The sequence below is a fragment of the Micropterus salmoides genome, unplaced genomic scaffold, assembly GCF_014851395.1.
Source record: "Micropterus salmoides isolate LMB-PRFRI ecotype aquatic unplaced genomic scaffold, ASM1485139v1 Ms_hic_scaffold_20, whole genome shotgun sequence".
Classification (NCBI taxonomy): Eukaryota; Metazoa; Chordata; class Actinopteri; order Centrarchiformes; family Centrarchidae; genus Micropterus; species Micropterus salmoides.
Genome location: NW_024041151.1, coordinates 22,189,171 through 22,204,050, shown reverse-complemented (window position 1 = coordinate 22,204,050; position 14,880 = coordinate 22,189,171). Strand labels below are relative to the sequence as shown.

Sequence of the window (14,880 nt, the reverse complement as noted above, 5' to 3'; positions counted from 1 at the left end):
ACTTTCAGTGAATATTTTGAGAGGAAGAAAATGAGGGTTAAAGGAGGAAATTGTGTTAATATTATGTGCTTCTACTAAGTATTTATTAAAACCACTGTGAACAACATTGTACTGTGTGTTGTTATCCATTATTGAAAACACTGAATTTATATTTTATACTGCTACATATATACTTCCTTTTAGATATTTTTTTCCCCTGGTCAAGCAGACTCCTCCTCTTCAATCTTCCTTCTCAACCCTCCTCACACTCTTTTTCCACTGTATTCATCCTCTGCTGCCTTTAACAGGATTATTAAGGGGCACAATGAAGACAGAAAAATAAGGGAGAACCACGATGGAGAGGGAAGATTGAGGACGAGGAGTGGAGTTAAGAGAGAGAAAGGAAGTGGAGAGTGTCCTAAAACACCTCACAGACCGCAAATCCCAAAGAGCTATTTTCAATTAGCTTAGAAAGTTTTTGTTTCAAAGTCAAGAGTGTCACCAAGGACCCAAACCCCAATTCAAACTCCTCCAAACACTGCAGTGCGCCAATTTACGGTCCTAACCCTGGGTCAGAGAGACGGGAGCAAAAAGAGAGAGACAGACACACACACACACACACACACACACACACACACACACACGTGGACAAGAATAAGTAGTTTAAGGCATTCTTGCAAACACACACGGTCACACACACTTCTGATTTTATAAAGGTCAATCCCCATGAGCTGGTGTCTAGGAGACTCAAGTGTCTACCCTGCTCTTCTTGAAACCTTTACGTTATACCCTCTATCTCTCTTATACACACACACTGCCAGCAGAACAGGTATCAGCTTATTCCCTGAATGAATCAGCGGCTGTTTGATTTCTCTTTTCGCTTTTCCCTGCACAGCTCTCTCTGTGTGTGACTTTGCGTTTCTGTTTCTGTCCTCACTGGCCTCTCTCCAATCCTTTGTCTTCTTCTTTTGTTCTCTCTCCCTGTCTGCTCATCTCCTTTCTTCTCTGCCTCTGTCTTAATTTGTGCTCATACTCTTTTTGGTTAATTTTATACACTATCATCAAGCTCCCTTCTCCCTCTCAGACTATTATTGAAGAGTAATTTCACCAGAGTACATTCTTTTAGTCACTCAAAAGAATCAGCTTTGATTGAAGAGTAAAAAAAAGTAGAAAAGAGTAGAAAACCCTCCTCCTGAGATAGACCTTAACTGCATTTCAGCTTTGTGTGTGAAGTGGGTAATCAAGAATAATGGCTTTGATTTGTTCTAGGATAGTGAACAACTCGCAGAAATGAGAACAATTGAAGTGAAAAACAGGAAAATGTAAATGTCTCAAATATGGTCTAATAATGCGAATGCTAAACTCTTAGAGTTGCATTTTTTGAGTGAATTAAAGTTGAAATGCTTGATCTATTGATTATCTTAACAGTAACTTTGTGGAGTCTACATTGCTTGGCAACCGGTCCTGTCCAAAGAAATTGTCCAAATCAAATGAAAAATTGTATAAAATAATTAAAGATCAAGTCTGTAATACTTTTGGAGGATCTATAAGTTTTCAGTGGTGTTTAACGTGTAAAGACTTTACATAATAAACCGTTATGTTTTTATTACCTTAGAATGAGCCATTTCTATCTAGTTACTTAAGTTTGAATTTCAAAATGTATTTTTTGAGACAACTTCATATTTCCTAGTAATCCATCTGAACAAAAATTTAATAATCTGGATGAAATAAACACAGAAAATTATATTTTGGTATTTTGTTTTTCAAGACTCTAATGAAGAGCTAAAAGTTAATGGCCTGAAAGCTTTCCATTTGGCCTTAAACAGATTAAAGTGTTGCAGCACAGGATCACTCCAGCATAACATATACGAAGAAATAAAAAGCGATAGAAATGATAAAAAGTGACATCAAATGATCATCACATAACCTAAATAACACAAATGTATAATTGGTTCATTACTACAACTCAAAGGACAATTTCCAGGCAGAGACCTAAAAGGTAGGTAATAAAGTGCCGCTAGTTAATCACATTAGGACAAGATAAACTGGCAGCACATTTGATTGGGTTATCACTGGATAAACACAAGTAAAGCCAGTTTTTAAGAAGGGTTTTAGCTTTGGATATTACCTGAGATCAAGTGTATTAAATAATAAACTAGCATAAGTGAGCTATCTCTCTACAGCTCAAAGGAGTGACAGAAAAAAAGTCATGCCTCTGTCAAGTTTAATTCTCCTGTGGAGGGTTTGTTTCCACCAAATGTCTGCTTATTAATAAGATGTTTGCCAACCTACTTAATGCGCTGTCTTCGATGGTTGCTGCAGCTGATGCACCATACACGACTGGAAAATCACTCACAACAACAACAACAACAACAACAACAACACACACACACACACATACACACACACACACACACACCTAGTTGGTTTTCTTAATCTTCACACAGGTTTAAGATGGATGCAGCAGAGTTATGCTAAGGAGCGTCTCTGCTGTCCAATCACACGCTTTACTGACTGAAGGACAGGCAGAGGATGCTGATGGGGGAAAAAAGACAGATGAATAAGAGAAAGAAGCATGGTGACAAAGAGTTGAAATAGATGGATGAAGGGAGAGGCAATGAGGGGGACAAAAATATGAGGTCAATGTTTAGCAGAAATCCCGTATTTGGAGACATTTTCCCTCTGATATTTATTATAAACTATTATCACACAGGTAGCTAAAATGACTCATGATATTGCTCATGCTCATAAACTCCAAATTTCATTGAGCTAATCGATTGGGTTTTTATCACCCATGCCATATATTGTTGTTTAATTTACTGTGTCTGACTTCTATAGATGCAAGATTTGTTGCCCATCTTCCAGTGAGGCATACAAGAAGAAGACCAAATGTTTACCACTGTTTTTGTATAAAATGTCGACGTAATACATAACGGACAATATACAGTTCAATTTAATTAAAATTTTCAGAGCATTAAATCACTGACTCTAATAATAAACACACCTCACACTGCTCATTTTCTGTTAGTAAAACCTCCCAGTAAGGGAAAAAAATGTGCCTCCTCTGTATGATTGTTGAAAGGTATTCTGGAAAATGTAGAACCCAAACAAAAGTGGAACTAAGTGAGACCAGTAATGGTAAATTACAACTTTTCTTTAAATGCTCATTTTAAATATAATTTGCCTTTGTGTTTATATGTGTAAAAGCTGTACCTTTTTCTCAGCCTCTTGTTTGGCGTATTGCAGCAGCAGTGGCTCTCCATGTTTCTGATAGTAGGTTCTCTGACAGCGGTCTGACAGAGCCGGCTCATTAGGCAGGAAGTTGCTGGCCCACACCTATGATGTAACAGGAAGCAGGAAGAAGATGGAGGAGATGATGATGAGACGTAACAGAAATCTTGAAAACCTAAGAGTTATAAATGTGGGTGTACTACCACTTTTTCCCGCTGCCCTGATTTCAAATGACATCATTAAATCTGTGGTTTAATAGGGTTATTTATCAGTACTATTCAATCAGTAAATGTTTCACAGGTGCTGAGATTTCTAGATTTCAAAACTCACTTTACTTTTTCCATTCAGGCTTTTCAAATTGATAAATGGGTTTCCCCTGAAGCCACCAGCTTTCATTTATTTCAATACAGTATAAAAATCAACTTGCAGGCACTAAAATGTAATTGAGATAGGTCCTTTATCACGGTGAACAACAACAGCTGGGTACCATGCTTGATCAGCTTCTTAATGTGAGCGTTAGGGTCCTAAAGTACATGCATACAAAGCTTTTTTGGAACAGTTATGGTTATTTTCACATAAGAACATTTATGTAGTATACGTTTTGTCCATGCTCATGTCACTGGTCTGAAGAGGGCGGTGCTCGGTTAGAAAAAGGCAATATTGCCTTTTCGGTTTCTGTTCTGCGCATCAATCATGATTTAGCAACATTTGAACTTAAATTTGATGATAGTTGAGAGGCTGTTTGCTTATGTTGACTATTAAAATAAAATGTAATGTTGACGTATATCGAAAGGGACCAGGTTTAACGTTGGGGGGAAAAGAACCCCTGTCTGTCACAGTGACAACTGCTCTGTCTCCCACTCTTCCTCTACAGCCGCCTCATAATCTCTCTGTTCCCCTGCATTTTTCTGGGATTTGTTAAACCCCACCATATGGCCTATTTTCCAACATTTGCAAGAACCTGATTCTGTTCCTCCCTGGCAACTGCCCCTTGTTAATCCTCAGCATATGTACCAGCCACTTTCCCTCTCCCCTCAGCCACATAATCTATACAGCTCACTTGCTGTAGCGGTCCGGCCGATTCTGTCTGCCGGCCAGCTGTTGGTTTACCTGTTCCTGTTTACCTGCCTATTATCAATTACTCATGACCTGTTGCTCGTCTGTGACCTGCTTTTTCGTCTATGTTGCCTGTTCTGACAAATTGGGTTGGCCTGTTATTGGACTTCTGTCTTATTACAGTGCTTTTACTCAACCCTGCCTGTGTGTCGGTGTTTAGGTCCTCATCCAAAACCTTGCCCAAAACCTGAATTGTGACAGTAGATGTCATATGTAATGGTACTGTTGCGTGGTACAATGCAGTTGAAAGTGTGGTCAAGTTTTTAAAAAAGCAAAACAAAAGAAATTTTATATTGTATGGAAATGAACAAAGTGCAGTGCATGTTTGGATAGAAAACCATATATAAAAATATTTCTTTCAAATACAAAAATATATATAAAATACATAATAGTAGTATAGAAATAGTGATTAATACTGTAATTTAAAGAATATGTTATTACAAACACTTGGACAATCTTTAGTTTTCCTCTAAGCTACATGAACAATATAAGTAGATAACAGGGGATTTAGACTTCACCAGATATGACGTAGAATTTCTGAAAAATGGTATTGATTTCACTCCACATTACAAAACAAATCAAATACTGCCATGCATAATGCTCAAGTCACACTAAATTATAGCTGTAGCAATTGGTGTGATGGAGAAAAATACAAAAAAAACAGACAAGATACTGTTAGTCATTTAATTTGGAAAGAACATTCATCTGCATTACTCACCTCCACAAATAGCACTACAGTTTATTTTCAATCATGCTTTGGAGAAAACACTTTTAGGCTGCAGAATTAGCTTCATAATGTACTTCCACTGCATTTCAGAAAGCTTTTTATGGATAACACTGAACGCCTCGGCAGGCATTCTGATAAATTATATTTGCGCTATGGTATTTTAATGTCTGTAAAAGAAGGCAAGGAGTGCCAACATGTAACTACTGTTACTTTGCTTGCAGAATAAATCACTACCTGAGATAACAGTTACTCTTGTTTTGAGGAGGAGGTATTGACTTATGGGTTTGTTACAATTAGCATCCAAACTAATGGACACAAGTATACACAGGAATGCAAAACTCCTAAGTGTCCAAGAGTGCAATACATTCATGCTCTGATGAGTTAGACCTTCACCAGAATATTGATTAGTTGTACTGAGAGGCAAAACTGTTTATGTGTTTATAACTGACAGTAGTCTTTCTTTTTATTATTTGTGCTTATTGTCCAGGCTAGGAATTACTGTAAGCTGCCTTCAGGTGGTATTTCTATCCTTTTGTCATCATTTTTAGAGAGCTTTTAGGCTTATTACAGTGGCGTTTTACTAAAGTAACATTTTGTGTCACCAGATGTAGGTTTTCCAATTATATATTTTAATATTCCATCACATGAACAGCGTAATAATCAAAGGCATTCTCTGCTGTTTTAAGCAAAACTGCTTCAAGCTGCATGCCAAATTGTTTTCTGATGAAACCACTTTTCGACCCAGAATGCAGTGCAGGAATCACACTGTCCTAGGCTTCTACAAATTACTTACAATCATTTACAACAGGGGGAGGACTGCATTATCGCCAGGGGGGAGGGGGGTGATGATCAGGAACTCCATAATTTTTTAATTTTGAGGCAGTTTATTAGTGTCCTATTGGCTTTGCCTCTAGGGCACCTGTCATAGCATAGCCATATCGTCTTGGTTTATATTCATAAAATAATACTTAATATGCTAATAATAAAGCAAATGCAATGAAGTAATCTTTGAAAAAAAGCTGGAAATTATTCAAGATTTTTGGCATTTTTGCCCTAGGCCTTGGCAAGAATCTGTACACGATTACTGCAATGCAAAGAGAAACCAGCTTAGTGTAATGTTAATATTAATGACTTTTGAATATTGGCTAAAGGCTGTACCATGTTTACAATCCTGATCCTGGAAAGACAGAAGGAGACAGACATGGTTAATGTGTGAACTATATATGTGAATAGTGTACATCTGCAGGCCTCAATGCAGGTATAATGGGGTGTGGGTGTGTGGGTGTGTGTGTGTGTGTGTGTGTGTGTGTGTGTGTGTGTGTGTGTGTGTGTGTGTGTGTGTGTGTATATACACATTTGCACGCATGCTGACATCTGTAGCTGTGGGCCTATTTGTACACCTGTGTTCTTGTATACACGGATCTACCACCTATCCAGTGACAGACTCTCTGTTGATTCTCAGAGAAAAGTAAAGATAACATACAAAAGTAAAACAAAGTATTCCCACAGGATAGAACTTCTGAAAATAATAGGTATCACTTTTAGCATTATGAGTTCAGTGTTGCTCTTCAATACTGAAATACACACTTAGGGAGCAAATATGAACTCAATAACCATCTGCTCCTGAGAGGCAAATGTTTTCAAACACATTCCGAGCACTTCACATAATTAGTCCTGTATATAGTTGGGGCTACTTATATAAAAAAAGGATATTACTATTCCAGAGGCATAAGTCTTCCTTCCTCCACTTACACAAAAATACATACAGCTCTGTTCCTGTGAGACCAAAGTTATCAGAAGCAACGCTGCCTCCAGAACATGATCATTTTCTGTTCATTACTCTTTAAAGTTTTACATCTTTGCTTCTTACGTTTTGGCCTGGAGGGGTTGTCTGCACACACACACACACACACACACACACACACACACACACATTAATCTTTTCTTGGACTTTGATGTCTTAAGAAAAGGGAAATCTGGACCGCAGGAAAAAGAAACAAGAAACAAAGCTGCTAAAACTTTTAAAAAGCTCCATCAAAGGCTGGATCCAGGTTTGATTTTGAATTCTATTATACTGGACCAAATGAAAACAAAACACATATTTTTTTTAATCTGGTAACAGTTATGCAAGTACAACAGTTCGACTGCACCCGAATACATGTATTATAGGGGTTTTAAACCATCTTTTCCTCCCTGTACAGTGGGTGTATCTTGCTCTACTTTTTACTTCTGAAGTAACAAATAAATAACTCGTCAATGGGGAAACAGATCAGCCAAGGAGCATCCAGCAAATGATAGTGTGTTAAAACCATGTTATTCTGAGGTTACATACTGCCATCTGCTGCTGATTTCTATATTACCACCTGTTTTTCTACCTGTGCTGCAGAAAAGCCAAATAATTATTTTACTCCAAAAGCCAGTCTATTCCTTTAAATGTTTTGAGAAAATACTACCAGGATTGGCCTGTAGGCTGCCTTTAGCATGAACAGACTATTCTCACTAGATCTGAAACCTTAAGTGGTTTTCAGAGATTTATTTCTTTCTTTATCTACATTAAATGTTTTTACTTGTCGCTTCAGTCAGAAATATCCTCATGGTAGTTTATTATTTTCACAAATACAATGGTGCTACTGACAGGCAGCTTCCCTGACCAATCAGAAACCAAATTAATTACATGTAGCCCCGTATATGGGGGGTAAAGACAAAATTCCTCACTGGGGGAGTGAATGAAGCCATCCAACTGATGTTACCTGTACACATAAACATTAGCCACGTTTCCCTACTTTCTTGGCACTACAGCAAAATATATTGACTTCCAGCAACTTACTCTGCGGCTGAAAACAGTTATTTTGTTTCTGATAGCCCTGTCTTCCTTCATGTGTGACTTCCCATTGGTTGAGGTCTTTTCATCTTAGGTTTTAGGCAGTTTTATTTGTTTTCTACTTCACTTGGATAGCTGACATATTATTTTGACCATACCAACAACAATATTGCTGTTTAAACTTCAACATATCATGCTTTTTTTATCATTCCAGCTCCTGTGCTTTTTCTCACCATCGCACTGTCGAGTGACAGTTTGACAGGAAATTTCTGTCTTTCTGAGTTGTTAGTCTTGCCCGAATCGTTGAACAACAAAGGAAAGACAAGGAAACGTCCCAGCAGTAATATAGATGGGACAATGCATTAAAAAAAATCTGAAAAAAAGAAATAACAAACACACAAATCCACACAGTCATTGTGCTTTCTGAATGAAGAATCAATTAACAGATTCTATGCTGAGACTTCTCTGGCTAGTGCTTTTTAACACATGTCAGCTTCACTGTCATAGTGAATCTCAAGCAAGCATCTTAGAAATCATATCGTGCCTACGTGACAAAAGCATTTGTTATTTTATGTTAATGCTGCACCTTGGAACATATTGCAAGAAGTGTATATGTGTTAATGCATGAACTCGTCATGGTTTCAGTGCTGTGTGCTCCTGTTTTATTTTGAAAGTATCCTTCCTCGTGTGTCTTGTGTACCTTTGCTTCTTGTCTTTCTTTGTTTACAGCCTGTTTGATATTTTGCCCTGCCATAATGAGTTCCACCTTCAGGTCAAGCATCCCAGGCCCCTTCCTCTGTTTATGGATTACCTGTTGGCTGATTTCCTGGACTTCTTTTGTATTTGGATTATTGCCTGCTCTCTTATGGATTTGTTTGCTTCTCCGACGGCTTAACTGATTTTGCCCGCCTTCACGTTATTGTAAGCCAGTGTACCCATTTGTTTTATGGTTAAATAAACACCTCTAATCTGAACTTGCTCTGCCTGGTGTTGTGCATTTTGGTCCAAATCCCTCGTTTTTCTGTGTCTGTGCTTGGATCAGCATGACAGAACTTCATATTCTCACATCGAGGATGTTTCATTTATTCACGTCGTTGGAATCGCTCAAATGATTACCTTGTGTGTGTGTGTGTGTTTGTATGTATATGTGCTGTTCCTACCTGACAGTGAGGATGTGGATTTGAACAACCCATCATAGCTCCTTTATTCTCAAAAATCTAAAAAAAAAAAAACAATAAAAAAACAGAAAAGTGAATCCAGAATTTAGTTTACCTTTTTTTGCTCAAATGCAGAACAACAAAACTAAAGCAAAGCAAATCAAAATTACTACAAACATAAGAAGAGAAAAGCCCTTCGGTAGTGCACTGGATGTCAGCACCGGCAAGTAAACTGTGAACTAAAAGAAAATTCTTTTTTTTTTCCTCCAGAAGTTAAAGGTCAAAGTAGCCAAGTCTCTCTTAAGGACTCGCAAATCTTGCTGATGCAGGTGACAGGACTATCCAAACTACCGTAACCTGGGAGAATGGTGCTGTCCTTGGTGCTGATATATGGTGGTTAACACGGTTTCAATTCCCCTGTGGCTATGTATACATTTGTCTATTTAGTGATTCAGCGCCTTGCTCTAGGACACTTCAAAAGATGCCGGCACTCACAGGTGTTTTTTGGATCACAGGAAGAAATTTTGATTTGCATTGGACAGAAGTCCTGAAGAGCATTATGGTTGTAATTAACAAGACTTGCTATGCTGTGGAAGTTAGAAGCTGACATTAGCTACAGTAATAGCTTATGAGGGTCATAGGTACTACGATATTTGGTGCCATTCGACACACTAAACAAACAACTAGCAGTTAGAATATTATTCCATCTGCATACCTAATAATGTACCATGACCATTAATGGTGTGGATCAGCGTCTATCTTATAAATCTATCAACAAAGACAAGACACACTGTCTTTATTTGCTGAAATAGGACAAATTTAATTGCTAGTTGTATAGACTTCAACATCTATCTTTCTCCATATCCTTCTCTCACTCCTGCTGTTTGAGTTTGCCCAGAGGCATCATTAAAGTTTTATCCAATCCAATCCAAGATGCAATAAAATGAAAAATTCGGAAGAGCTGAAAACGGAAAGATCTGGAGCACACGGTGAAAAGTTTACAGGTATCCAGCCCTGTGTGTGTGTGTGTGTGTGTGTGTGTGTGTGTGTATTTTAATCCCATACCTGAACCCAGGGGTATGTGGTACCTAGTTCTTCGACAAGTTCCACCCACTTGTCAATCACCTTAACAACCTCTTGTTTTTTCATGAGAGGGAGGGTGACATCAGACCAGGGATGGAAACACATGACCTTGCTGAAGAAGAGATGAAGACAAAGGCAGAGAAGGTGACAGGAGATGTCAGATACCAGGAAGGTAATAATACATGGTATCAATGTCACATCATTTAAGATACACAGTGAGTCAAACAATTCCCATGTATTGATCGAAATCTGAAACAGAACTGACCAGAAATATCTTGTTGCAAAAGTCAGAGAATCAGTTCAAAACTTTTACATTTCATCCCATTGTGATAATGAATGCCATCACCACATCTCATGGCAATCCATCCAACAGTTGTTGAGATATTTCAGTCTGCAAGAGATCCGCATTGTCGTTGGTAGACCCGTGACACTAGCATGACTAAAAATAGTATCAAACACTGAGCTGTGAAACCCTTCTTCTTTTAGTATCTCTCTAATGACCAGTCAGTGCTAGAGTAACAAGACAAAAGACACAAATATCACAGTTGCTGTCATCTCTTTGTTGAAGTTGGGGGTTTAATTCTTTGCAAATGGGCACCTTGACAGTAGCACCTGTGTGAGTGTGAAACCACCTTTTTGTTGTCTTGCAGCAATCCTAAGGGTTAAAACCAGGGAAGAAAAATCTATTCAAAAAGATGATAATTACTCAACTCCCATTCTGTCTTTGTTCAGTCTGCCTTCCTCATTTTCTTTGTGTGTTTATTATTTATTACGATGTTGTTGTTGTGGTCGGGATTAATAAGTGATGAATGTGCTGCTGCCGTCTTGCCTGGGATTTCCAAGATGATCTACTGTCTTTGGGCCTGGCCTGGTTAATTGAATTGATCTGTGAGATTCTTTTATAGCCCTGATGCGCATTTGCTGAATAGTGTGAAAAAACTGCTCTGCACTTCCCCGAGACCATAGCCATGCAGCTAAATGTCTTCTTTAACATCTTTTTCTCAGTCAGATGGGGTGGTCTTCAGATCAATTGAAAAACAGTTGTACTTCATAAATAACAATTTTTCAATTTGAAAAGCCTGCCACTCATTTTACATTTTATGTTTAAGGAACTCTCTTATTTTCTTAGAACTGGCATTAAAGTTTTGAGATTTAAGTGAATCTAGGTTTAAAATACAATCAAGGGATAAAGGTTAATATTATCAAAGCATTAAGGTTTAGTTAAGGTTTTTTGTTTGTTTATACTTGTATTTGTGTGTATTGTGTTGTTGGAAAGCACTTTGGGTCAACTCCTGTTGTTTTTAAATGTGCTATATAAATAAAGCTGACTTGACTTGACTAGTGAAACATCACTTAGAAGTAAACAAAAAAGACTGGGACTACAAATGTCAATGTGTATGTTTGCTCTCAGCCTTACCTATGGTACTCAGGGGATACCAGCTCGACTGTCAGAGTCAGAAAATTTCTGTCAACAGAAAGGCTCTTCTTAAAGCCCTGAGCAACTAGTACACAATCAATAATTGAAAATGACTTTGGTGCAAAACCAAATGGTTGTATTTATGAATTGTTTATGAGAATTATACGAGCTGACAGAACTCCAGTATGTGTGTATGTGTGTGTGCGCGTGTGTGTGCGTGTGTGTGTGTGTAAGCAAGCACTAAAACTGCATAAAACAATTATGAACCAAACACTAACATGCTCACAATGACATGCTGATGCTAAGCACCAAACTGAACCAAACTGCATGGCAATCCATCCACAAGTTGTTGAGATATTTCAATCTGGACCAGATCTGAAGTGGTTAACCTACCAACCTACTGACTGGCCGACATTGCCATTCCCAGATCCACAGCTAAAAATCCATGGCTAAAACGAGAGCAAGCAAAGAAGATTGTTTCCTGGTTACCACCAAGGTTAGCATGCCTTTTTAGCCCTGTTTTATAGTTTTATCAGCATGGGTTGACTCAAAGATTATTTTCATAGCAATTTCATTTTTCTTGGAAACTACGTTTCTTATCAAGAGCTATTGTAATTTGATGTCACAATAAGAAAAGTAGAGGCAGTGTTTTAAGTGGTGTGACTTGCAAACATAATGTTTATTTGTCTCAGGATTTAGGATCGTTCTGCTGGGAGGGAATGTATTACTGAGAACTTGCTGGAGCCAATGGAGTTTTGTTAATGCCAAACATTATCATATGTTTTGGGACTGCAATGTAGTTCATTACTTTTGGCAGGCCACTTGATATTAAGATTCTGTTAAGGATTGACATACATACAGTACCTGGGCCAATTACCTGCAAAACATGACTTTAGTAAGACATAAGTCTTTATTTAAAATTGTTGTTATATATATATGCACACACATACACACACAAACACACACACATATATATAAAATTTATTAAGGATATTTATGTAATGGAGAAATTCACATGTTATTTCATGTTCTTTAAAGCTGCAATTAAGCAGATACAATATTTTAGTTCCACTGAACCATTTATTTAGTTAATTATGGTATAAATAATGGATTAAATAATATCACTACCGTTGTCACCTAAAGGAAATTAATGAATGTGATATTTTTGTGCTATAAACAAGATGTATTTATCTCAGTCTGTTCCCTGCATCTCTTTACCTGTTTTTCTTTTGTATTGTTTGATTGTTTTTTGGTAATGTTATATTTTGCTTTGTACATTTTCTCTCTCTTCTTTTTTACAGCTTTTTTGTTTACATACTTGCAAAACTATATGAAAGAGTAATGATGAAAAGATTTTTGTAATACTATCCATGAAAACTACTCGTGTCAAAGAAATTTTCTCACCTCTTCCCTCACACTCTGTCTTTTGTCTCCCATGACCCAAGTCCCATTTCCCATTCTTTTTTCCCTCCAATTGGCTCTGTGAATGTGGCTGCAGAGCAACAAGCACAAGCAAGTCCATCGTTTAAGACATGACCGAGACGAGACTGTGTGTGGACTGAGCAGCACAACAACTGTACTAAACAAACAAGCATACAACCGCCACATTACATAAAATAGCCTGAAATTTAACAATCAATACATAGACAGCGCAGCACATCAATCAGGACTGTTTCTCTGCTTCATTACTCTGTGAGTGCGTGTGGTAAGCAACGACTGACAGCTTCAACATCTGCCAAGACATGGGATTTAAACACCAAGTTGAGTTTTCAACCAGCACATGCAGTACAGTGTTATGATTTCATCCATTATTCAGTTGTTGTGTAACTCTGCTGTCAGGCAGAATACTTCAAGTATTCCCAAAATTCGGGATTGTTCAGTAACATCTTTAAAATATACAAAAAAGAAAATAAATAATCCTGTACTGACAACCATATATCTTTGATGTGATATGACATGTGAGTGGGTTGTATATGTGCTTGCGGTCACGGAGCTTCACTTACTGATCACACAGTAAGGTGAGGTCAAGCTTCAAGATAAAGTGTTGTGCAACTTCAACTTTCTGGTGATGTCAAAATTATAACGCTATTGTGTATTGCGTGAGTAAGTGAGCACTGACAAAGGATTAACTCTACTGTTAGACTTCTCGACTCAGACCTATTGCCTTTGAGAGTGAATAAACCCAACAGCCTACAGACCGGAAAGCTGGCCCAGTCCCCATTCCCACACCATTGCTGAATACAACATTCTCCCAGGAATATGCAAGATTTTGCCTCAGGGAAAGAAAGCATTTACTACCGCTGAACTGGATTCCATGTCATCATAACATTTAAGCATTTTAGTTCCTATTAAATGGAGTGGTGAGAAAACATCCCCATCTGCTGGTGTCCCGGAGGAAAACACAAATTTTAATATATGTATGGTGTGGATTTGGGATTTTGTTTCACATAGTTTAACATGTCCTGAAAACAGGTGGCATGCAGGGCGCTGATTAACAAAATTAGCTTCACCTAATAGCTGATGATGATGATGATGATAACAACGAAGCCTCAGCATGCCTGCTCTGATTGCACTCATCAGTACAGATTTAATTAGTCATACATTTGAATGCATCATAATTTTTGAAAGGAACACTGATTAAGATGCATCCCTGAATACATTCTAACCTTCCAACCACATGTTAATTTATATTACGTTAATATTTATCTCACTCTAACACTGTTTATTGGTAAAGGACCAGGTATCACATCAAATGTTGCTATGTGATGTATTGTGACAGATTTAGTTTCAATGAATAGCACATAGAGGTGCAGTAATCCAAATAATAATTACGACATTTACACATACTTTACACACAATGCCAAAACCTTAGCACAGTAAAGTGGCAAACACTGATTATTCCTGTAATATGTGACATGAGGCTTTGTTCTCACCAGACGCCCCTGGCAGCTTTAGACTGGAACAATGGATGTTGATCCGAACCTGAACAACACAACGGCAGATGTAAGCTGTATTTAATAATGCGCCACATTTTTCATTCACACAATTCATTTGCTGTGTAATTTTAAGGCACAACTACATCGATCCACCGGCACCCAATAAACCCACTGAATCTGTGTCTTGAAATTACCACAAAAATAAAATGTGTTGTGCCTAACGTGTAAATCAAACACTCCTCAAAGTATTATATTTAAGCAGACAATGGCTGTATGAAAGTATGGAACACTGTCAATGTTAATTTAAACCTTGAATAACTGTAGAAACTACATTTTTACCACTAATGAGTAAAATAGAATAAACAAACGATTGAACTTAGCAAACAAACAATCTGTGTGTATAATTTCATTGC

At 37.7% G+C, this 14,880-nt stretch overlaps 1 protein-coding gene across 1 annotated transcript in view; it reads right to left on the bottom strand.

Annotated features, from left to right (window-relative positions):
* The window catches only part of galt (galactose-1-phosphate uridylyltransferase), a 30,721-nt gene that overhangs the window by 13,415 nt on the left and 2,426 nt on the right, over positions 1–14,880 (bottom strand). The window contains exons 4-7 of the mRNA XM_038733204.1: positions 14,465–14,513; positions 10,097–10,226; positions 9,035–9,091; positions 3,193–3,315 (exon numbers count right to left, since the gene is read on the bottom strand). Coding sequence (XP_038589132.1) covers positions 3,193–3,315; positions 9,035–9,091; positions 10,097–10,226; positions 14,465–14,513 — 359 coding nt within the window. The remainder of the gene's footprint in view (positions 1–3,192; positions 3,316–9,034; positions 9,092–10,096; positions 10,227–14,464; positions 14,514–14,880) is intronic.